The 24,720-nt window shown below is 39.7% G+C and overlaps 3 protein-coding genes across 8 annotated transcripts in view; 2 read left to right on the top strand and 1 right to left on the bottom strand.

The window, feature by feature from the left end:
• zfr2 (zinc finger RNA binding protein 2) overlaps positions 1–2,722 on the bottom strand; it is a 29,562-nt gene extending 26,840 nt beyond the window's left edge. For both annotated transcript variants that reach the window (XM_075485358.1, XM_075485356.1), the window contains exon 1: positions 2,635–2,722. In XM_075485358.1, the coding sequence (XP_075341473.1) occupies positions 2,635–2,687 (53 nt within the window). In that variant the 5' untranslated portion in view covers positions 2,688–2,722. The remainder of the gene's footprint in view (positions 1–2,634) is intronic.
• A 695-nt stretch (positions 2,723–3,417) lies between these two features.
• On the top strand, positions 3,418–16,990 carry atcaya (ATCAY kinesin light chain interacting caytaxin a). 3 transcript variants are annotated; one of them, XM_075485360.1, is made up of 14 exons: positions 3,422–3,522; positions 3,939–4,097; positions 5,878–5,977; positions 7,818–7,876; positions 7,974–8,222; positions 8,552–8,725; positions 8,829–8,931; positions 9,046–9,177; positions 9,579–9,665; positions 10,276–10,374; positions 10,613–10,648; positions 10,805–10,905; positions 11,034–11,091; positions 15,027–16,990. In XM_075485360.1, the coding sequence occupies exons 3-13, from the start codon at positions 5,901–5,903 to the stop codon at positions 11,045–11,047; spliced, it is 1,131 nt and encodes a 376-aa protein (XP_075341475.1). In that variant the 5' UTR covers positions 3,422–3,522; positions 3,939–4,097; positions 5,878–5,900; the 3' UTR covers positions 11,048–11,091; positions 15,027–16,990. The 3 variants fall into 3 exon arrangements, with proteins under 3 accessions (XP_075341476.1, XP_075341475.1, XP_075341477.1); XM_075485361.1 differs by having other exon boundaries at positions 3,418–4,097; positions 10,837–10,905; XM_075485362.1 differs by lacking the exons at positions 3,422–3,522; positions 3,939–4,097; positions 5,878–5,977 and adding an exon at positions 6,629–6,886.
• Positions 16,991–19,254: 2,264 nt separating this feature from the next.
• On the top strand, positions 19,255–23,001 carry mibp (muscle-specific beta 1 integrin binding protein). Of its 3 annotated transcripts, none has more exons than XM_075485363.1 (8): positions 19,255–19,455; positions 20,278–20,368; positions 20,887–20,935; positions 21,174–21,348; positions 21,987–22,058; positions 22,202–22,308; positions 22,399–22,484; positions 22,688–23,001. In XM_075485363.1, exons 1-7 carry the CDS (start codon positions 19,430–19,432, stop codon positions 22,482–22,484), a joined length of 606 nt encoding a protein of 201 aa, XP_075341478.1. In that variant the 5' UTR covers positions 19,255–19,429; the 3' UTR covers positions 22,688–23,001. The 3 variants fall into 3 exon arrangements, with proteins under 3 accessions (XP_075341478.1, XP_075341479.1, XP_075341480.1); XM_075485364.1 differs by having other exon boundaries at positions 22,691–23,001; XM_075485365.1 differs by lacking the exons at positions 19,255–19,455; positions 20,887–20,935.
• Positions 23,002–24,720: the final 1,719 nt, after the last annotated feature.

Consider the following 24,720-nt stretch of genomic DNA (forward strand, 5'->3'; position numbering starts at 1 on the left):
GAAAAACATTGTTCCAAGACTCAAGAGTGATGTCTTCAAATGTCTTCTTTTGACTGACCATGTTATTTGGTAAAAAAAATATCTATTCTCAAAATAAGTTGATCAGTAACTGTCCTAAACCAAAGTTTTCCCAGATGTAACATAAACACATTCAATTCTGCATGTCAAGGACAGGCCCACAGTAGCCTTCCTGTCGGCTACAGGCAGCAGGAACTGGCATCAATAACTGATGTTATCAGCATCTCTATAAAGCTTTCAGTGTCAGGAATGACAGGAACACGAGAGGGCTAAAATTAAATGATGCCTTCAGCTCATATAAGCACTCACGCTGTGAAAGTAATCACAGCACATTTTTATCTTTTAAAAATACTTGGAAAATACCAAAAGGCTAAACAGGAAACTGTGTTCCACTATTGAAGAGGCTTCAGGGTTAAAGAGTCTTTTCATTTTCCAAAGAGTAACTTAATAGATCCGCTAAGCGAGCGTCTATAATCCCATCCCAATCTTGTCGTCTGGACAAACGTGACACACACCACATTCTTGCAGATTTCTAAACATTTGTATGTGGTATATTCTAAAAATATTTTACCAGAAAACAAACAGGATTATAAATCAATAGGTTTGATCGGATATTTTTCTGCTGACCTACATGTCCGCTCTGCTCATCCCTGCAACAAAAAGTGCTCTCTGGCCCCAATGTTAAATAAATATTTTACATTTCAGACAGATGTTGAGGATAAAACGTTGATACCTCCTCCATATTTATTAACCAGCTCAGTGTTGAGAAATACAGAAACAGCTGAGTGGTACGCAGTGGGAGATTTGATGGAGGGCAAGTGAAGTTACAGCCGTTGCTGCGTTCCTTCTCTCAATGACTCGATGGCAAACACAACAAATGAGAGCATTTAAACTTCAAGTTTAATTTCAGATATGTTGCCTGAATCTTTCTTTCCTCATCATTTGTGTATTAGTGTTAGGTCAGTGCATTTTGCACCGTGTCTTTATGGCCAAGAAATCAGGTTCAATAAAAGCCCTGAACACACAGATAAAGATGGAGAGTATGTTCGCAATTTGTCAATGTGTAGAGTCCTCATCCCTCAACTGCAAGATCAGCAATCATTTCTGATCCAAGCCTCTTCGGATAAAGTAGCAGTTTGCCTGCAAAGCGTCACATACCCAACCACACTCAGTGTTATCATCGCCCTGTATCCTTGGTATCTTTGCTTTAAAGTTAGTCTATTTTTTTTGCTTTTAAGTAAATATGTGCATTGATAATTTGCTGAAATCGAATAGGGTGCAACCATCGTGTTTATCTTGATTTATGATTGCCCATCAGATCTATGCGGAGCCAGCTCTAGCTATGAGATTGTAAAAGTGACCGGCACACTTGTGATCTTTAACACCTGTGGGAAAGCGCGTCTGCGTCAGCCTGCAATTAGTTTCTCTGTGTACTTCAAACAATAATGACGACACAAGTTACAGGATGCACCTCCAGTTTCATGACACGTGTTAAGGCAAAAAGTTTTAAACTCATTTACTGCAATGTAGAAATTAGGGAAGTTGCTGGAGTTGGCATTGTGTGCAACTATTAAACCGGTCCACATCAATATGTGGTTTTGAAGCTTTAAAAATGTCATGATATCCCTTATACATGATTTGTCATTGTTGTCTGACCTGGTCTTAAACAGATATCCATCAAAATATGCACAATTACGTGATATTATCATTTAAGGTCACATTCATTTAAAAAATATTCATGACAATTACAAACATATTAACCCTGCAATCAAAGCTATTCAGCAGAGTAACTTGTCCGATGCTACAGGACTTTTATCGTAACAATAACAGGATTCGATATAAACCTCTGAGGTTAAATCTGGGGGCGGAGGTGTAAACTGAGTGAATATATTTGTCTGTTGGAGGATGCATGCGTGTTATAATATCAGCACTGCGGTGCAGAGAAAAGAATCCTGCTTGCCAGGTATGTCGGTTTGAATACAAGCCAGAACAATAGATGACACTGGATCCCTTCACGCTTCGCTGACCGCAGAATAATTATTTTGCATATTAGTTTATTGCTTGTCTACATAGAGAGGCTCGATGATTAGGACAAACTTGACAGCACAGTCTTTGCCGATTTTTCCCCCGCGACCAGTTCCCAGCCTTCCGAAAACATTTCTCCACTCTGCTCCTTGTCAAAAACTGCTCTGTTGTGCGACTTCAGTAATGTTAGACCAGGGTTAGTCCTCTTTAATCCTCAACGTTGGCAAAAATTTCCCCCGCTGCAGCCAACTCTATTAACCGCATTATGCTGTCTGACACTAACTTTGACAATTTGCTGTGACGTTACAGTATAACACGAGGGAAAGATATATACCATTTCCACCTGCTTACCCACCAAGACTGGACATACGGGGGCTTCACCTAATGCCAAGCGGCATGTCGGTGAGCACTGGCCTAGGAACTCGGTTAGCTAGCGTTAGCTAACCGTTACCGAATCAGCGGGTCAAGCTAACCGTCCGTGCACCGCTTAGCAATGAAACCCCACTGGTGGCCGTGTCTGTACCGATACCTCCCAACAACTGGTACCCGTGGCTCAAAACACATACTGACAACCTACATAACTTCAATTACCTGTATTGTGGACCGGCACCATGTGTAAAGCCGAAATAGTTGCTTGCAGCCATCTTGGCATCTCCGGTACAGTACAGTACTGGCAAACAGCAGTGAAGCAGCGAAACTCAACGGCAAGATAGTTCACCCCGTCTATATGCTACAGAGTAACACTTCTCCACCTTCCATACTGGATAGTAGGACAAAAAAAGCATATAGATAAATACATCTCACATATGCAGGGTAAAATTGTTCTTTGTATACATAATTTAGTTTTATTTAGCTAATTTTTTTGCATATTGATTTACATAGATTGCTTTTGGCATTTTACTTCTGTTGTACTCGAGTAAAACGAAAACGGAAGTAATGTACAGTGAATTCTCTCGATTTGCTTGTTCTCCTGTCATTTCTGCTGAGAGGCTGGACATCATAATTAGGAATGTTAATGAGGTAAATAAATTTCATAATCTCTTTGTGAGTGTGTTAGCTTTTCATCTGGAAAAAATTACATCGTTCTAATTAGTTATTGTGATTATTATCGTCATGATTTTCATCATTATCATTATTATTATTTCTGTTATTAGTATTATTATTATTAGTAGTAGTTGTACTAGTAGGCTACTACTAGTTGTAGTGGCAGTATACACATTTTATAGGGATTTGCACTCTCTGCAGCTACCAGCACACAATGTGGGGAAACTGTAGAAGTGATATGATTGGCTGAATACAAGTGATGTAAGGGGCTGCATTATTAATGTGTGGGGAGTTGTGGTGTGGTAGGTATGACAGAGAGTGGGGCAAGAAGACAGAGAGGGAGGGGAGATACCGTGGATGGCGAGAGATGCTGTTGCCAGGGAATACCAGTCACATAGACGACCACTGAAGACAACAGTGGAATTATCCAGTGAGGTAAAAGGACACCGAGACAAGTGCCATAGAGATAAATAAGGTTGTTCCGTGGATGATTGAAAAAAAAGCTTTTTAATTGATATTGCAGTGAGGGAAAAAGATGCTCCAAATCTATATGGATGCACATGAAGAGAAAAAATGCAAGGCAGAGAGGATGATGCCAGAGCAGATGCATTCCTATTGAAGGAATTTTGTGTCTTGGTTGGCTGGACGTAGGGGCTGAGAGGCAAGCTGTCTGTTCACTCTTCACAGCCAATCTTTCTCCAACAAAGGTAGCCAGGGGTGGAGGAGAGTGTCGGGGGGGGGTCCAGAACAGAGGTTCCCCCTGTCTTCAGACACCTGCTGCTGGCGAGTTGCTGACACTGAGGGCACTGTATGACTGTGTCTGTGTGTGCATGTGAATTAATGAAAGACAGAAAGACGGAGGAGGAATTTCAGACTGACCCATGCTTCTCTGTCGATGTGGGACCTCAAGACTTTCTCCCCCCAAATCTTTGCATCCATGACTGAGGAAGAGTAAGGCACTCGCGCACAGACCAGAGGGAGTGGTTCTGAGGGGATCTCGCACCGTTTACGTGAGTATAGCAACTGATTTAACGTCCTTGCATTTATGGTCTGCGCTCTGCACAGGTCAGACTGTCAGACACAGACTGCTTGCACATTAGATTATCCATGAACATGTGAAATCCACCTTTTTTTCCCCGACTGGATGTTGTATTTGGGGTGACCTAGAAAGGCTGTGGAGCCATTTTATTGTGATGGTGATGCACTGCACATCTGGTGGTGGTAGATTTTGTAGAACTGTACCTCTTTTAATGTTCATATTTTCAAGCAGAATGGGTTCACATGCAGTATCTTTGCTGAAATGTATAAAGAATGTCTCATATGGAAATATGCATATTAAATGTGTTTTGCTATTTATTACATTAACTCATTGTGTCAGATGAAGGTTAGTTTGTCCTTACAGCTTTTGTAGAAATCCTACATGGTGATTCTTTTCATGTTTTTTTTTTTTTTTTAAATACATCCATTTAGTCAATTTCCCCATTTCCAGTCTCTCTGACTTTATTGGGTTCAACTTCATGGTCCATATTATATTTGCTTTATTCCTCGTGTGTCATACAAGACGAGTGAAAATGAATTATATCCTCTGAGGGAGAATTGGTTGCCAATCAACCGCAAGCATTGCTGCCAAAAACCGCCAAAATCACTCCGCTGCTACTAATTACATCACAACAACCCATGTTGCGTAATGTTTGATTGTCATTAATGGAATGCACTGTTGACAAGAGTAACCTCATACTGGGCGGGTAGTGCTAGTCTCCCATTGCAGTGCTTTATGGCTGTATGCAACTCTCTCTGTAAGGAATGGTCTGGCACACAGTAAAATCTGTTCAGAAACTGTGGATTTCATACTTGACTGGAGAACTACAAAGAGAGCAGGTCTTTTTAGGTCTCATTAAATATCTGGAGTGTTACTCAGTGAAGCCAAAGCAGAATTGTGCTGCTGTTGAATCCTACCTTGAAGAGCAGTGGAGGACCCGTTAATGCCACCGCTCATTATGCAGTCAGTTTATAGTCACTGTTTTATCCAAACCATTCATCAGAGAATAAATAAAGTCAAAGTCAAATTTATTTGTATAGCACATTTCATGTACAAAACCATTCAAAGTGCTTTACATGAAATAAAAGCATTGCAGGAGTGGAAGAAGCATTAAAAGTACGTAAAAGAATATAAAGAGAAACAAATAAAATAATTGAAATTAAATAAAATGATTAAAAATAAGCAACAGTCTAGATAGGTTAAAAGATACCATGCAGATTTCATGTACAGACACATGAGAAAAGAAATGTTTTAACATGTGGTGAAAGTTTAAATCCACTGGCAATACTCTTAAACCTTTTGAGCAAAGAGGAACGAATGTTATTTGATGTAATTTCTTTTCTGTGGTGACATAAAGCCTCAGTGTAAAAGGATATCAAAAGGCAGCAGTGCGGCAGGATTAAGGAGCTGATTGAGGGAGGATTAGGCCAGAATGTCGCACTCCACACCGGCCTCTTGAATTCCACCCTGGAGGAAATTTGTTTGTAATATTTGACTTTGAGGGGAGCTAAACCCAGAAAATGGGCTCTGTCCTAGTCAGCCTCATGCCTCTCACATGTGCTTCTGTGGGCAGGGGAATGCAAACCATGTGACCACTAAACTGCGACGACAGGGAGTAAATTGTTCAGTTAAAATCCTGCCACAGTGCTGCAGCCATGCCAGTGCCTGTATGATATGCTAATGATACGAGACACCTGTCTCCTGTGCCTGTAAATGTTGTTAATTAACCAACATTTATCTTCCTCCTCAAGGCCCCTGCTCTCCTCTCTGAGGAATGGGCACTACAGAGGCAACTCTACGAATGGATAACATGGAAGTGAAAGACGAGTGGCAGGATGAAGACTTCCCCAGGTTGGATCTTTCTACTTTCTACGTAGTAATCGTATATTAAACTGTCCTACTGATGTTACATATAGGTTACTGTATGACATTGACAGTTACAAACTATGATTTAAAGAGCTGCATTTGTTAAAAAGCAGGATGTTACATGGCACATTTTGTGTATGTGCTGATTAATATGCAGCACATTTAAGTTTGCTGGTGAGTGTCTCCTTGTTTAGAATTTTTGAAATGATGAGAGCTTCTGTGATCCAGCAGCTCTTATTATGGATAGACTATTACTCAGGTTCATCAGTGTTTTTGCACTTTTAAATGACTTATATTTGTAATTACTTTCTAAGCTCCATTTGAGCAGAGATTCTGTAGTTATAGCTGCAGGTTCATATCATTTCTGCACTGCTATTAAATTATTTGTACACCACTGTTTAAGGTCAGTTTGACCTTTGATGCTCAAAGATATGACAGCTGATAGATTACTTTCCACAGCACACAAAAGCAGCTCCCGAAGATAAACGCATAATGATAGAAACAATGAGAAAATGAAGTGCAGAGGGTGAATGGGCAATGAAGATATAGCTGGGTATTGTGATGACAGTCAGCGCTCCTCCTCCCTCCTTCCTCATCAAATGGGGAGGCAGGGAGACAGGGAGCAGGTGCAGCTCTCTCCGTAAATGGTTTCAGGCTACGTCATGTGACGCAGCAGCAATCACTGATCAACAACACCACTTCAGGAAAATGGTGGCAGGTTTTAGCTAAAGACAGACAGAGACAGAAGAACGGCTTTTAGCAGGTGGAAGACTAAGAGGAATGCTCTGGTCTAGTGTATGCTGCAAGCTGGGGGGACAGCAGATACGTAGGCAAACCAAATATAGAGGTGTGTGACTTTGCGTCGGCTCTGACAAAAGCTTCTCTCTCTAGCAGGTAAGCATCACTGGTTATTTGACTTCGTAGCTGAGGGACAATGCAGCAATAAGGAGGAACAAAAGAGATAAAGTTGCTTTTGTTAAAGGAGAAACCTCCCTCAGTGAGTCCACATTTTAATAGCATGGGCTTCATTTTGATAAAGGAAGCGGTGCGCCATTAATCACTCCTCAGTCAATCCTCAGGGAATAGAGTCAGATCTGTGTCTATTTCTCTGGGCTCAAGCCAGTATTGTGGGCTCAGGAGGGGCACACACTGTCCTCTTGAAGGAAAGATGAGGTGGCTAGCTTTCACAGGAATGTAAAGATCCAGTCTTCTGCATAAAACTGCACTACAGCTCTCTGTATTTCTTGGCTTTTTAACCATTTAGACTAGACTTTTCAGTTCCTCTGTGGCACTGCATGGGAATTATTGCTGATAGTACAAAATCACACATACATGTGTTGGCACAATTGCTCCTCTTTTGCATATATAAACCAACAGATGAGCACATATTGCACACACATGCTCAGAGTAAGCTGATTTGGCTCTTCATTTCCTCCTCATTCTGTGCCGGTGTGAACAGTAAAAAGCCTGCAGTGTAAAGGGAAACCATGCACCACTCTGTTTTTATGCAGAGACACTTTTTTCTCTGTCCTCCATCCCTCTTCTTTTCCTCTCTGCCTCCCCCACCCTCCTTCTCTGCTGTGACTCACACCCTCCCTGGCAGCCCTATAATCTTCATGTCTCCCCAGAGAAAAGTTAATAACCATCTCTATCCTCTTCTGTTCACCCCTCTTTATACTGCTTAGCCAGATCAGTGACAACAGCCACGCCTTGACTGGTTCATTAAACTGCATCCTGATCACAATATATGATTTAATAATGAGGCCATATTTAAAGACTACAGTGCAGAGTGCCGGTTGCTTATCTCAGCATGTTTTACTTCCAGACCTCTACCAGAGTACGGAGACATGGATCCCTCTTGTGGTCTCACAGACAACAGAGTGTGTAAGTACCACACTGCCACTTAACGGTCATTAATGGAAAGAATACCTCTGATACGTGATATGGAACACATCTGATCCTCTTCATGGTCTTTTTGCAGCTCCTCCTAACTCCCTGCATGTGAGCCCACCTGGAGGAGGCAGCGGTGCGTCCTCATCTCACCGCAAACGGCGTACGCTGGTTGCCCCGGAGATGAACCTGTCCTTGGATCAAAGTGAAGGTTCTCTGCTGTCAGATGATTTCCTGGACACACCGGATGACCTGGACATCAATGTGGATGACATTGATACACCGGATGAAACAGACTCACTGGAGTTCATAACCAATGGCAACGACCTGGAGTGGGAAGGTTGGTGGCCAAGACTGTGCAATCTGCACGATTGTTCACTGTTTTTTCTACAGATGTTATTTCACTAGCTTAGCAAACTAACAGAGAGGTTGGCCATTTAGTTTGTTTTTTGTTTTTTCTGGTGTCCTCAGTTAATTCTTCATTTTAATTTGTGACATGCCATCTTTATCCTATAAAATCCTAATTCTCAACTTTAAGTGGCTTGTTTAAACATAATGTCACCTTAAGGAACTTGCATACATGATAATTTACTTTTCTACTGATACCTATTCATAAGAACGCCTTGTATATGTGTGCTTGATTAAAGCCCAAATCTTCTCCGTGTCCAGATGATACACCGGTGGCCTCAGCCAAAGCAGGTCCAGCTGATGGCTCGGGAGAAGCAGGTGAGGATGGGAATGCAAACAATGGGCGCCTGTGGAGAACGGTGATCATTGGGGAGCAGGAGCATCGTATTGACATGCAGATCATCAGACCTTACCTCCGGGTCATCACACATGGAGGTCAGTCTCGGTCTGACAACCATGTCAGGAAGTGTCCAAATTAATCCTGTCTCAGAAACACCTGAAACATTGCTCATTATTCATTTACCATCTCTCTCATCAGGTTATTATGGGGAAGGCCTAAATGCCATCATTGTATTCTCTGCTTGTTACCTGCCTGACAGCAGCTGTCCAGACTACCACTACATTATGGAAAACCTATTCCTGTATGTCTGTCAGCTCCAGCTGACTTTTTTTTTTTAGTACACACTTTGATGCCTTACGCCCTCTTACAGCTGTTTTCATGAATGATAATCAATTTTTAAAAATCTGTCTTCCAGATATGTGGTGAGCAGCCTGGAGATGCTTGTGGCTGAAGATTATCTGATCATTTACATGAACGGAGCCACTCCTCGGAATAAGATGCCCGGGATCAGCTGGCTCAAGAAATGCTACCAAATGATCGACAGAAGGTAAAGGGAATTATTGCAGAAGTACTCTTATACTTTATATTATGACATATCCTCTACATGAAATAGTTCTTAATACTTAAATTAGAAAATAACTCTAGTGAAATGAAACATTATCAGGCACTCTGCCACTGCTATTTATAACAGCTGAGCACTGTTCTCCGTCAGCAGACAGATATGCATGACACTGATGCTGACAGATATGACAGGGAGAATTATGGGAGTTGTCGCACACGGTCAGACAGTAGACTGAAGGTGACTCGTGGCTCCATTTACAATAAGACTCTGGACATGATCTGAAAACAGTGTGTAATGTTTAATATCCTGCATCCTGTGTTAAGTTTAATCAGCAGCCTCACTCAAAAGCTGTTAACTGACTGGATTTTTATTTGTGCTGTTGGCAGATTGAGGAAGAACCTCAAGTCTCTGATCATCGCTCATCCCACTTGGTTCATACGCACTGTTCTGGCTATATCCAGGCCTTTTATCAGGTAATACCAAAAGTCAGCTAAAGAAAAAAACATTTTGCAGTATGAATCAAGGTTCACTCATACAGACCAGAGAATGTTTTTTTATTTATCTTAATACTGATTGAGTCTCTTGGGCATTATTGACTGTTTGAGTTCTGTACGAATGTAACTGTACATTGGTCTACACGTGTACTGGCCTGAATTTTGGTGCTTAAACTGAAATGAGATATCTAATAATCAGGTCACCACAAATGATCGATTGCCCATCAAGGTGGGACTAAATGTGCCAAATCTCAGCTAAAACAGGTCCAAAGCCAAATACCTAAAACTGAGCCAAATCTGAGAACGATTAATTAAAGATTTGGCCAACCAAAAGTGAGCTGATACCAGGACATAGCTGGGTGCGCCGACAATAAGCATCAAACATGATTCAGCTTGCTAGCTGGCTAAAGAAAAACATGTGTTTCCTCCGTTGTTCTCACTTGGTGATTAATTCTAAATGAATTTTAGATTGAAGATGAAGCCTCGATGTGTCTTCTAATTCATACTTTATCCAGTTTTTAAATGAATTTGCATACAGTGAGTGATGCATTGAATATAACTGTTCTCGTTTTCATGTTTCCGTCTGCAGTGTGAAATTCATGAATAAGATCCAGTATGTCCACAGTCTGGATGAACTGGCAGAGATTGTTCCCATGGAGCACGTCCATGTTCCAGAGTGTGTGTTGCAGTGAGTATCTGTGGCCACTAGATGGAGAAAAGTAGCTGCAGGAGAGTATCTGCACCTGCAGGCAGCAGTTGATCCTGCTATAAAATTCTTATTCATGTGAATTAAACTTAAGAACAAGTCTACAGTAATCTCATTTGAATAAATGTAAAATCGGATTACATCGCTAGTTCTGGAAAATGACAGGATGGCAGGATTTACAATGTGATTTAAGGGTATAACACTGTTACTTATCTTTTAGATTTGATGAAGAAAGAATTAAAGCCCGGAGAGAAAGGTAAAATACAGTTTTAGTCTGATTTTGATCAAACCTTCATACATATTTCTCAAATGGGATCGCTCTCAAAATTAACTGCAGCTGAATGCACTTCATCTGAAGTAATTGGCTACACATGAGTGCCTTTGAATGATTTTTTTTTTAAACGGGCTTCAGCTCAGGTGCATGCAATAATGATGTGTGTTCAGGATGGAGCAGGAGCAGCAACAGCGGGAGCAGCAGTCAATCCCACAGGAGCCAATTAAAAAGCCAGAGAGGTACCAGACCATACAGAATATTATACTATATCACACACTGGATACTCCACCAGCTGCGGCATGTACGAGGTCTATAGTGATCTAAACTTTGAAAAGTTCTCAGTGTGTCCTTGTTTTCTCATTTCCAGGCCCAAATCAGTGATTGTAGATCAGGGATTATGAGAAGAACAGAGATCGGTGGTCAAGGTAATATAAACCTCTGCTGTATTTCCTGTTTTAGCCACAAGATGTCTCTAAGATACATCTCCACTCAGACATCATACTCCAAATGACTGACTCTACATCTTTTTATTACTCATTAATATATTTCACAGATTCACAGTAATATTGTTTTGTTTTTTTTTCTTCTTCAAAGATGCACATAAACAGGGAACATATCTTCACATAGATAACAAGAAAATGCAACAATGAAATGGAACACTGATATTGAAGTTTTTAAACGGTATAACTGCATAATTGGATAAATATGCATATCTAAATACGTTTACCATTTTGTAGTATCATGCACAGTGCTGTGCAAAAGTCTTGATTTCATTATGTTTTGCCTCCAGGATTTATTGTAATGTATCAAAGTGGTCTTGAGCAACAGTTCTTCGGGCTTTCTGATGGTTTTTCTGAGAGCATTTGGCTGCTTTTTCAGTCCGGCCCTTGTAGCTGACCATTTTCAGAGGAATGTGTTTTTTGTTTGTTAAGCCACTTAACACTGACCTGTGTATCATTCAGGCATATGAAAGCTTCTTAACTCATTGGATGAACCAGTGTTGTGTCTACACACAACAGACAACTGAAATGACCAGTTTAAGAATTGTATCTTTAAGCAATTTGTTATGAGCAGGCTGTTCCAAAGACACATAATTAGTTTCTATTTATTTAGATGTGTCTAATTTAACACAGTGTGACAGACATGGAATAGTAATTATACTCCAACAAGGTGATTCCCAAATAGCAGTTAGTCAAGAACTTGGTATATCTCACCATGTAGTGCAGCAATCTTTAAAAAATTGAGGAAACTGGATGAGTAGAAACGGAAGAAAAAGGCCTCACACAGGACTTGAGAGATCATCTACTGATCACTGAAGCCTCATCAGAAATGGTCTCCATGGAAGGGTGGCTTTCAAGAGGCCATTCTTAAGGAAGGGAGACGGGGAGGAAAGGCTGAAGTATGCCAAATGATATAAGAACTGGACTGAAAATTAGCTGATGAATCCTCCCCAGTGCTCAAACTTTGTATTATTGAAAGAGTGTGGGATCATCTTGACAGGAACAAAAGGCAACAAAAATCTGAATAAGAGCTTTGGAATGTCCTTCAAGAAGCCTGGAAAAATATTCCTGAAGACTACTTAAAAATGACAAGAGAGCTTGTCTAACAGGGTTCAGGCTTTATTGAAGAATAAAGGTGGTCATACGAAACACAGGGTTTCAAACTTGTAAAAACTGTACAAATCCTGGTTTTGCCTTATATACTGTATTTCCATTTATCTTTACACATTTCATTCATCGCTGCACAAATTTCTTGTTTTCCTGGTAATATAAAAAGAAATGAGGGGTGGCTCAAGACTTTTGCACAGTACTGTATATAGTAAATAAATAAAAGATAAAAACTGGCTATGCGTCCTTGTTTTGATGCTTAATTGATGTGGAGTGTTCACAATAAACTGGCTGTGTATCAAATTTCAAGCAAACAAGACTTGAAGCAGAGAAATTAAAATTTCACATACAGACAGATATTACACGAGTGTTTTTTCTTTAAATGTCCCTTCCTTTTTAGGGTGCCTCTCTTTACTCATTACATGAGTTCTTATCTATTTGGTCGGACCTCTTCTTTGGACTGATTATAGACACCAACCTTGGCTACTTAACACTGTAAAATCCTTCATCAGGAAGTACAATGATTCAACTCAGTAAAACATTCAAACCATTCCCCAAAGACTGACTTCATTAATTTGTTTATTTATTTTTCTTTCCAAAGAGGTGCACATACTAGCCTAGCAAGCCAGACCCGTACAGCAAAAAGCTAGCCCCGAGCAAATTAATTTTGCGGCTGCTAGGGGCGTCTAGATATCTAGGCTATGCACATACAGTATGTTGTATTGGATATGAAATTTACAAAATATTGTATTATTAAATCTTTTATATGATGATGATGTGCTAAGTAGGGCTAAAATGTGCTCTGTGCAGGAGGTGTGGACTATTTGGGTAATTTACATGTCTTATATTATCACACATTTGCCTTTTTTTTTTCTGGAAACTCTGGGAACAGCACTAAAATTGAAAGTTTTCTGCATTTGAAAAGGGTCTGCATAGCATGAGTTCACACTATCTACAGTTATCTCTTTACCTCTGGTGTTAATTTTGCAGCAAATCTCCTCGGGGTAGATAAATGTGCTGGTACAAACTAATGTGGGCTGAAAATACTCTGTAACTTTTTAACTGAGCCTGGTACTGCTGGAGGTTTCTTTGTGTCAAAAGGAGGTTTTTCTCCTCCATGTCCTTGTGTTTGCTCAGGATGGGGGATTGAAATTAAGAAGTTTTGATGCAATGTTTTGGCAACTTTTTAAAAAATTTTATGAATTTGGATTTTAATACATTTGATTTGATTGGAAATCTGATTTTATTTAGTTGAATTAGATTGTAATTGGCTTGAATTGGACTTTGAAAAGCCTGGAGATGACACACAACATGATATGGTTTGGCGCTTTAAAAATAAAATTGAATTGAATAGACGCCACCAGATTTTTCCAGAGTCAGAATGGTAATGAACCAGTTTGAGCTGGTTGAAACAGCTTGCTGAAGGATATACAATATACAAAATAACAGGCTGTAGCTGCTTTGTTGTCAGTATCGTTGCACAGAGGAAGATTAGAATGCAATACAACATCTAACATGGTAAACCAATAAGAAATGTGCTAAAGGGATTCCTGAAAATTTAGGCAAGGAAAGCAGAAAGTTCCCTTTGACTTTATCTTCTTCACACAATGATTTGTAAGCAGTTTGACTGAATAAAGACCAAATTAATTGTTAATTAACATTCAAGCATTGAAAGTGCTGCCCACAACTCCATCTGTATCAATAACAAAACTGTTGAAATGGTGGAGAGCTTCAAATACCTTCAACACACCCTGGACAATGACTGAGCTTTGATCACCACACCGCTGACATCCGCTAATGCTGCCAACAAAGACTCGCTGCCATCCTTTACAAAACTGTACCCCTATCCTTTTCTCCTCTTTTGTTTCCTGTTTCTCCAACAAGTTAACCGCTTCCAATAGGAGCAAACCCATCACACAATGTGCTTTGAAAATGATTGTCCTCCTGACCCCCAACCTCTCAGACCGCAGCAGTTAGGCCATCACACGCAGAGCCCGTTCCAAGACCCCAGTCACCCCTTGGACCTATTCACACTGTTTCTAACAGGTTGCAGATGCAGATCCCCTGTCTGGAAAGGGTCCAATTTGTCAGGAGTTTTGTCCCTTCAAACTTAGCATGCTGAATTGAAACATCCTGTTAACTGCAACAAGTGAAAGAATCATGTACAAGTGTTTATGAGAACATCTATACAGACTGTGGCAATTCATTTACAACAAATTCAATTCAATTCATTTTTATTTATATAGCGCCAAATACAACAAATGTCATCTCAATGGTGTTACAGTGCCGCCACGGCGGCACTGTAACACCATTCAAAGGATATCTGTTGGAACAGGGAAACACAATCCATCTATCAGCTTGTTACTCGGGGTAAATGGTGCCATCAAAGTTACCTCAGAGTTCATCTATTTTAGGAGCTATGACCTCAACTGCAAGACAAAAAAAGTCGGTTTATACTCAACAAGCTCACTTCTTGCTTGTTGAGTCAAACTGTGTTTGAATGCAAAAAAGCGAGACATTTTGTGTATTCCTCTCTTCGTTTACAAAATGATGAGAGTCCATAAACCCTGTAGATGGGAACAAAGCTAAATTGATGGCTAACTTCACCCCAGAAAACATCTTTAACATCTGAGTTTTCATTTGATCAGGGTATAGTAGCAAAACATTTGAGTATATAAATAGTTAGGTGGTTGTTTCTGTTATGTTTCTGTTATGTCATCATCCAAATGCAACGATTCTTTCTGTTCATGCAGGGTGTTACAGAGGGATGTCCAGCGAGTCTGCCCCCTTCTCCCTCGTTTCATCAACATCCAGCTGACGGTGTTGTCACCTTCCAGTCAAAATGGGGAAGGCTCTGTCCTGTAACACTCACCCTCTTCGGCAGCTCCTTCCTTCCCTTAAGGGTTCGCTGTACATCCCAACTTTAAAGGTTCAAAGAAAATACGTTTCCCGTTAAATTGTTGCTAAGTTTGTTGATTCATTCATGTGCTTTGATGGGGCAGTCCCATGTTGTTGGATTTTCACAAGGCTCTTGAGTAGATCTAAAAGCTCAGACTGACAGGTGATTTTTATGGGTTTCTGCAAAGATGACAAATTGTAGATGCAACATAAACACCTGTAAGATACTGTGTAAGTGAGCCACTGGAACAAAAAGCTCTCACATGTGGATACACACAGGTTTGTCTGAATAAAATGTCTCAGACGAAGAGAGGGCTTTTCAGCATAACAGACGCCTTCATAATGTTCCCTTTACCTCATAACTGCTGTATGATAAGGTCCTATTTGCTCCGTGAAGTTTCCCTTGTGCCCTTCCATCTGTACCTTATCATGATGTGCCTCAGCCGTCACTAGTAGCATTTTCTGACAGGAAGACCCATACGAGAAAAATCTACAAGATTATGAGCAATACCGGTTTATTTTCATGAATCATGGCCACATTAACAGACTTCATACAACATTAAATGCATAAGCTATTTCAATTACATTTAATTTTACTACGTGTTATTTGTCCTATATACGATGACAGAAGTACTAACCCAATACATGCAAAGCAGCTACATTAAACTGAAGTGGCAAATTAATCGGAGCAAAATACACGAGCATTGCCTCCCTATCAACTGCATATTCCTGCTATTAGATCTTTCTCTGATGAGAACATATGTTGTCATTGAAAAAAAATTTCTTGTAGTGGCTGTGTGAAGTCTACAGTGTCCCTAAAAGGAAAATAAGATTTTTTACTTCAAATTTAATTTCAGATTTAGGAAAAAAAAATGTCATCTTCACCTTTTTATGTGGTTGTTTTGGATGAACAGCTGGGACATAAACAGAAGTTTCAACACTTCTCAGACATCCTCATACATTACAATTATTTGATGGGGTTAAATAGGTTTTTTCTTCCATGTCTTCCATCTGTCCAGCCTATTGTAGCCAGAGGACAGATCAGTAAGAATCATATAACTATGTTATCTGTATGCTGTTGAAATTGATTTGCACTGTTAGATTTAGTTCTAACAAAAATTTAGTGGTTTGACATTAGAATGTGATTTATTTTTTTATGTTCAGGGGCTTTTGGCATCATTGTTAGCATGGCTCATGCATTTGTCCAGCTTCTATGGGAATGCTTCTGTATCTTTGGTACAGAAAGCAGACAAATGAAAGTCTGCTTTCATCTTAAATATGACTTTGCTCTGTTGTCTCTCTGAAGCAGGAATGTTGGATAAAATATTTAATTGTTCTTTTTTAAATGTTCTTTAAGTGTCTTTTTGTTGTTTTTTGTTTTTGTTTTTTTTAACCAAATCAGTGGTTACACAAATTATTCATCACTTTGAAGAATTCCAACATGGCAGCTACAGGTTGTCCGTCTGTGAGGGAAGGCTCCTCTGTTTATAGTCTGCTGGCTGAACTGAGTGCCTATTTTTTCAACCATAAGGAAATCTAGAAATGTGAAGGAATGTAAAGTTTAGTCTTTTGATCTTTAGTTTTAATGGTTTTTATTCAACCCACCACAAACAATCAGCAATGTTTGCTTCAAAATGCCTGATTTGACCTTTCCAAAATGAAAATGTTAATTTTGACTGTAAAAGCACAAGATCTTTGTTACAGATAATATGCCTCCCATTTGTCTGCTGTGAAATGTTAGCTCAGATTCAAATAATTATGTTAATTATTATCATTCATGATCTACAACTGGCTGTAAATAAACTTGCTCCTCCAAAAATCTGCTGTGTTTGTGTTTGCGCTCTGTTTGTAGAGGGGAGATCATTTCCTGCCAGTTTCACCTGGTAAACGTGAACTTATGTCAACTGTAAACCACTGTGTGCTTTGGAAACATTTGGTACTCTTTTTAACAGAACAAAGAGCTGTAAAAGAGGATGACACACCATTTCTTAGCACCTGATATGCAACAATAACATCAACAATTCCACAAATATACAGAATATAAATGACTAACGCCAAATGGTTTTTTTTGAGTCAACATTTAATATCTTTGATAGAGTGAAAGTCACAGATGTGCTTTCAACGATGGTGCAATCTAAAACACTGCACACTCAGAAATAGTTACAGACATAAGCCACAAATTGAGTTAATTTTTCTTTGAAATGTTTATACCACACTGAAATAATCGTTGTGAGAGATCTTACTTAATTGTAACATTAACATCTGTGACTGGTGGTCCCCAGCTGATGACCTGTTCCTGCCCATAGGTGTTTCAAGGGAGCACATTTGCATTGAGGGCACTGGTGGAGGTGCGTCAGGCAGCAATGCCTAGCAGGCATACCAACAGCCTGTATCTTCAAATATTTCACAGACTAGTTAAAACATCACATTTTACTTTAACAACTGGCACATACTTTGGGTGAGTTGAACATTTGAAAAAAGTACCATAACAACAACAATCCATGCATTTCCTTACAATTTGTATTCATATTGAGCTATCATTATTGGAAATGACTCCACTTGGGATTTTTTTGTAATAATATATTAAGATATCAACTCTGAAAAAGGTTTGGATGTTTAATTTTGGAACGGTAGAAAAATGAGATAGATGTTACTGATCATTTGTCCAGCTATCCTGAATGATACATGCTATACATGGGTACCATAAGTCTCATGTATAGCATGTATCAAGTCCTGAGGGTTCCTAAAACAAGGCGGAAGCTCAGGGGGGACCGAGCATTTTCTGTTGCTGCCCCTAGGCTCTGGAATGAGCTGCCGCTGCACATTAGGCAGGCCCCTTCCTTGTCCTGTTTTAAAAGTCGTCTTAAAACACACCTCTTTTCTTTGGCTTTTACCACCGTCTAGGTTGTTTATTTTATGTGCACAGTTTTGTTTTATGTTTTTATTGTGTTTATTTTAATGTACAGCACTTTGGTAACCTTTGCGTTTATTTAAAATGTGCTTTATAAATAAAATTGATTGATTGATAAGTATGATGTATGCTGTACTTCCCTTTTTATAACTATTTGCATGTCATTTTGCTCAAACATGGAAGCCTTACCTTTCAGGAAATGACTTGCTTCCCTGCACTGAGCTGTGGGAGAGCCCCAATAGGACTGGAAAATGTTTGTTTTCTTGGAAAAGGCCTTATAATGTTATGTTAATAAAGAACTGTCATAACTCACCCACAGCATCTTTCTCCCCTACACACTAAGACCATGGGTGGATTCTCCTGACTGTTGACCTCTAACCCCCGACATGAGGCATACACACAGTTAAAAACATGAAACCAGCACACATTAAGGAGGAGATTGTGACCAGGAGGCAGCATTTTAAGCAGGTGGTTTACAACAAAGTAGCTGGGCCACTGTGTTTAACCCCAAACGTAAGCAGTAAAACTGTGTTAGTAGATTCTACCCGAGGTGCAACATTTATGCCAGAAAGTAAAACTTGGACTATATGTTAAAATACATTGTAAAATACAAAAAGAAGTAATTTGAAAGAAAAGATTAATTAACTTATATTCTATACTTTTAATACACTTTTTTCTTAGTACGGAATGAATCAGTTGTGATCTGTATACAGTATGACTCAATACAAGGCCTTTAAATGTTACTTTTACACATGTGATTTAGTTATTTTTTACTTAAAAATCTGAAGACTTGTATATCTATCTGTGTTCTAACCAACCTTGATCTCATCAGTTTACGGTGAAGCAACATCACAACAGACACAGCTGCTATTTTAATGTATGTATCCGACACCATCAATGGTAGTTTTCCACAGCTCGTCACCTCATGATGAGGATTAGCTGCTGAATGGAAGAGTACGCGCTGCAATGTAGCAGGTGCAGCCAAATATGTAAATATGTGAAAGTTCGCGGGCTCTGATTGGCTGTTGGCGGGCACTGTCGGGAAACTGATTGGCTCGTATGGGAGGCATGTATACGACGGAAAAAACGCACTAGCAGTAGGACCACGAGAACGCCCCGTGCCTGCGTGTGCGTGACGCAATACAACTGAAGATGCATATATATATATACTGGACTGCCTCGCGGACACTATCAGAATAGAAAGTGAGGAGAGACACACATCGCGTCCACGACTTAATTCAACCTTTTTAAGGTTTTAATTTGTTGGATTTTTATCCCACGCTTTTGATCTCGTGACTCCTTCTTCAGTTGACTTTGAGCGACACCGCTGAAAGAAGAGAAGAGAAGATGAAATACATTATAGGAATTGGCGGGTAAGTGTATTTTTGTTGTGTTAAACACCTAATATTTCCCGAATGTATTTTTATGTACAGTTACATCTTTTCCCGCGTAGAATACTGCAGAACTGTGTCCTATAAACAGACTGAATGACTGACAGCATCGTGTTTTTAAATTAAAAACCTGCTTCAAGTTATTAGTGGAAGCACGCTTAGTCAAAGTAGTGGTTTGATTAAAGTTATTCTCTCTCTCATAAAGGTGACTTTAAGTTTGCTTATGGTTGTTTAAAATCCTAATGTCCATCTGTCTTAACAGCTGCCCGCCCCAAACCTGTTTAAAGTCACGTCCGGTTTGTTTGGTTTGTTGTCATAAATCGAGCGGGACTTTTGAAAATCACCGCGAGACTCGGTTAAAAACTGGAGGGAGATTTGTCTTTAAGGGCAGACAGTTTCAAGACAAAGGCTGAAACGTTGTCATTATCATCGTTATCATCTAAACAAATATAAACATGTAAATGAGAAAATCACACAGTTGGATTGCAATTAGCTTTGGCACAATTTCCGTAAACAGTAATGTTGTTTTTTTTTTTGTCTTGTACACTGTACCAGACAAGTGTGTTTGACTGTCTGTGTGTGTGACTAGAAGTAGGCCATATAATCACACACATTTAGGCATATTTATTATGTTCAGTTCCATTTTAAGAAGCTTTTGTCTCCTAAAATACAATTTCACATCAACTTTAATAGAATAAAACAAATATAAAATGTAAACCATGGACATCTTAAGTCACATTGTAGCTTACAGTACTTTCATAAAGGACATTTTATTCATTTTTTTCTTTCCTCTTTGGTCTACAGAGTAACTAATGGTGGTAAAACCACTCTGACAACTCAATTAATCAAGACTTTGCCCAACTGCTGTGTTGTGCACCAGGATGACTTTTTCAAGGTGAGTTTTAATGAAGGGATAGTTGATGAGTCGTGTTAATTTGGTTTCTTTTTTTCCCTTTGCATGTGAGCAAAGTTGGGGGTGCTGCCATCAGCAGCCTCCCATCCCCCACTCTGTGCTTTCCACTCTGGATGTGGAAATTTCCTTAATTTCTATGTGAAGTACTTTCTGCTTCCGTAATGTTTCTCTCTTTAATCCTTTGAATTAGTAAATATTCTTTTGATAGTAATCTAACTGACTTTGTTAACCTAATTTACCTTCCTCTGCACTTTCCCTTCATTTGTACTTACTTTTAAGTATTTATGCTCGCCTTTAATCCCCCTGCTTTCTATTTCTCCCTGTTAGATTACATATGCAAATTCTACTCCCTTACTTTAGTGCATGCCCTTTGCTGTGTGCCTTTTGTTTCTGCTCTGTCCTCACTCATTTGGCCGTACTACTCTGGCATGTGAGTGAGATCTGTAAGTGTTCAGAGCTGTGAGGTTGTAGCAATGTTTTATTGGTGACTGTTATTTCAGAAACCCGATCAGATACAATTCGGGGTGGACGGCTTTAGACAATGGGATGGTAAGACTTCACTGTAGACGGCCAGTGACTCATTGTAATAAAATCACATACCTGTCCCTTAAAAGTAAAATACCCCACACTTTACATGCATTGTAATTAGAACATGCACAGCACACATATTTAGTTAGCTTCCAAACAACAAACACAATCCCAATGCATTACAGTCTTTGCTTGTGTCTGTTCTGATCTTCTTTCTGTCCTCTCTGTCACTTCTCTTTCTTTCAATCTTGCCCCACAGTGATCACAGCTCTGGATATGGAGGCCATGACCAATACAGTCAAAGCCTGGATGGAGAATCCCATCAAGTTCGCCCGCTCCCATGGTGTCCCACTGTCTTCTGTCCCAGATGTGGCCGACGCTGATGAACAGATCCACATCCTGATTGTGGAGGGCTTCCTGCTCTACAACCACCCGTAAGTAGATTTCAAATTTCTTTAATTCCTGTGTGGCTGGCTGTTTTTGTTTGTGTGAACTGAGGCAGGACAGTTCATCGTGTCCTGTTCTGAATGCACTGCACCGAGCAGCCAACATGTAGAGGCATGTAGTGTGTCACCCGGTTTTATTCATAAGTAATGTGTTTAGCGCTGTGAGGAATTAATTTATACAATGAAAGCTTTGAAAGTGTGTCTGTTTTGAATCCGACTCTAAAGTCACATGTTACATTGTTACATCACCACAGATTTCAATTGGGACCAACTTGGTTGGCACGATTTCTATGAAACTCACGATAACAAACCTTAGAAGGGCGGTGTTATTTCTGTCATGTCACGTGCTTGTTTTGCCTGCCTACCACTGGCTCGTGTTTATGGACCCCTGCAAGCAGACTTGACTGCGGGTCCTGTAGCCATAGATAAGGGCTTCAGCAGAAAGAGGCACTCAGTGGTCCTTCAAGGTGACTGCGGAGTGGTTGATACTCCGTGTACTAGTACTGAATGTCAGGCACGCTGCAGAGATATAGATAAGGAATATTATGGACAGTTGTATAACTACCACTTTTACTTGAGTGCTATGTGACTTTGTTCATCACCTTTTGCTTTTCCCCTCCCTCTAGGCCCCTGCTGGATGTTTTCGACAAGTGCTATTACATCACAGTACCCTATGAGGAGTGCAAAAGAAGGAGAAGGTGAGTTCTTTGATGTTTGTGTTTCATATCTGGGTTTATTTCAGACATCTGCTTTATAAAGACCCCACCCCCCGGCCACCACCACCACCCCCCCCAACTTCAAAACAACATATTCTCAAACTGCATTCTTTTATTATTTTCAGTACAAGACAGTACACCGTCCCTGACCCTCCAGGACTGTTTGATGGCCATGTTTGGCCCATGTACCTGAAGCACAGAAAAGAAATGGAGGACAGCGGCTTAAGTTTTGGTACAGTACATATATCTGTTTTTATTGTTGTAGTTTCATAGACGATTTTCGAAAAATTATTAACTTGGTTCATTTTTATCTGTGTTACAGAGTACCTTGATGGTTTGAAATCCAAAGACGAGATCTACAACCAAGTGTACGAGGACATTCAGAACAGCCTGCTAAATCGTTTATAGGTGAGAAGATTGAAGAAATGTGCCTCCATTTTATTTATGGTACTTGTTCTGGGAAGTGTGCCACCTTTTAAGGCCCAATATATTGGCACCGATTGTGAGATGCATCGTTAATTATTAGATTAAGCGGATTTTGACTAGGATATTAAAATATGTAAAGTGGAGCACTTGTCTAATTTGATTTTTCCTGCCTTTGTTTTTTGCAGCAGCGGGCGGAGTCCTGTCCACATCTGTACAGACTTTGTAAATAACCTCAATGAGTCATTTTTTTATGATGTTTTTGTAATTTTATTTTTTTGTATATAGAAAGAAGCAATGTTAACTTATCATTGTCTTTTTATTTTCTTCAGATGAACAAGATGTTGTTGTTGTTTTTCCCCTTTTGACAAATGATTGTTGAACTAACCATAACTACGTTACTGTTATGTTAAACCATTGGCTTGTACTGAACCATTTGTCCACCATTCATGTTCTCCTGCAAATAAATGCATTAGTCGCTGTCAAGATACAGTATATTAAACATCTGTGTTGTTACTGTCTCCAAGAAGGATAATATACGTATGAATGGCACAATTTATTAAGAAAAGTGAACGCCTGATCTCGACAGCACCAGGATCCAGTGGCTCTGTGTTGTTTGGGGCTGACATGGTTGGGTTTTGAGGTCTTCACACGCATCAAATTTCAACCTAGTTGATCACTAAGGGGGAAACGTCTGAGAGACATGTTGGATGATGCATTCCTCTGCCATTATATACTCCAAATGTGGAATTATCTTTTGGATTAATTGTTCCAAAGACTTGTAAAATCAATGCCAAAACACACTAAAGCTTGGAAAACTTTTTTTTCTTTTTTTCTCCCTAAATTAGTTGATGTAATTAGCTTTTCATCTGAGTTTTTAATCCCACTGTATCCTGTAATGTTGAAATATTATAAATATGAACACGGTAACTTTGGGACTGGTTTGGGGAACACCACAAGTGTTGGAAATTGATGAACTGGGTCATAGGGCACTTCATATAGGTCTGTGTGAGCCAACTGGTGTTATTGATGCCTTCATTACTGTATATAAATAATCTGAGTATGCATCTATTTTTAAAAATAGGAAATACTATGAAAGCCTTACTGTATCTTTCCTCTTGGGCAGCGCTGTTGCCCTGAAATAGCCGTCCTCAAGTAGATGCCTGAGTAGGTCACAGACTAACCACAAGATTTAGGCTATTAGCACTATGTGCAGCGCAGGAGGCCCAAGGCACGTGCTGATATCACTTTTGCTTTTATCTGTATAAATAGATAACAATAATTCCCCATGTCACTTAAGGGGAATACCTTATCCTGTCACAGAGTGGCTGGCATTAATTTACAGCTTATGATACCACAGCTAAGTATAGAACAGGTCAGGTAAGTAAGAGTATTTAAAGCAACCTGTGGATAAAGTGGATAGAGGTTGAATGATACTTTGATTGGAGGAGCCTATGAATGTAAAAACAGTCATGATTTTTATTCATGAAGATGCTTTACAGAATTTTGACTCAACCTTTTGCAACACCCATTAAAGTCCCAACTATTCTTTCAGCTCCGCAATACATCAGCTGTAGGTGCATGTAATGTGTCATGTGCGTGTCATATGAAAATGACAAGGTGATTGTGGTGACGCGCCGACAGGTGGTCGTGGTCTAAACCACGCTGGTCTGGATTCATGGTGCTAAAAATGACAGCAGTATGTGTGATGACTGTGAGGACAGACATGAACCAGGGAAAACTCGACAGGTCACAGATGTACTTTAGACAATAGAACAATAACGTTTTTCTGAGTTTTTCTCACTTTTCTAAAATGATCTCAAACAGATACACTGTGGTACACAGATAAAGTCATGACCCGGTGGTCTCAGGTGCGTGTTGGCGTTATATTCCATGCAATAACACTAAGCTATTCATGTTTCACTATGCGTACACATGCAAGTGTGAAACAGTGACTACATTATCCCAAGCTGCTTTAGAGTGAAAACAAATCCAGTCTAGACATTTTCCTGGACAAACCCGACCTTGTTACTCCACAGTTTAGTCAAATCATCTGACCAAAATACCTCAATCCGCACCTACTTAAATAAGTCATTTCAGACAAATACTATCCAGCCCTGAGAGTCAGCCATAATACTCAGGATGTTTATTTTCTGTTTTTATGATCTTGGTCCTGAGTTGGTTTGCATTCGCACATACAGAACATTGCAGTACGACTCTG

This window comes from Odontesthes bonariensis, chromosome 15 (assembly GCF_027942865.1).
Source record: "Odontesthes bonariensis isolate fOdoBon6 chromosome 15, fOdoBon6.hap1, whole genome shotgun sequence".
Classification (NCBI taxonomy): Eukaryota; Metazoa; Chordata; class Actinopteri; order Atheriniformes; family Atherinopsidae; genus Odontesthes; species Odontesthes bonariensis.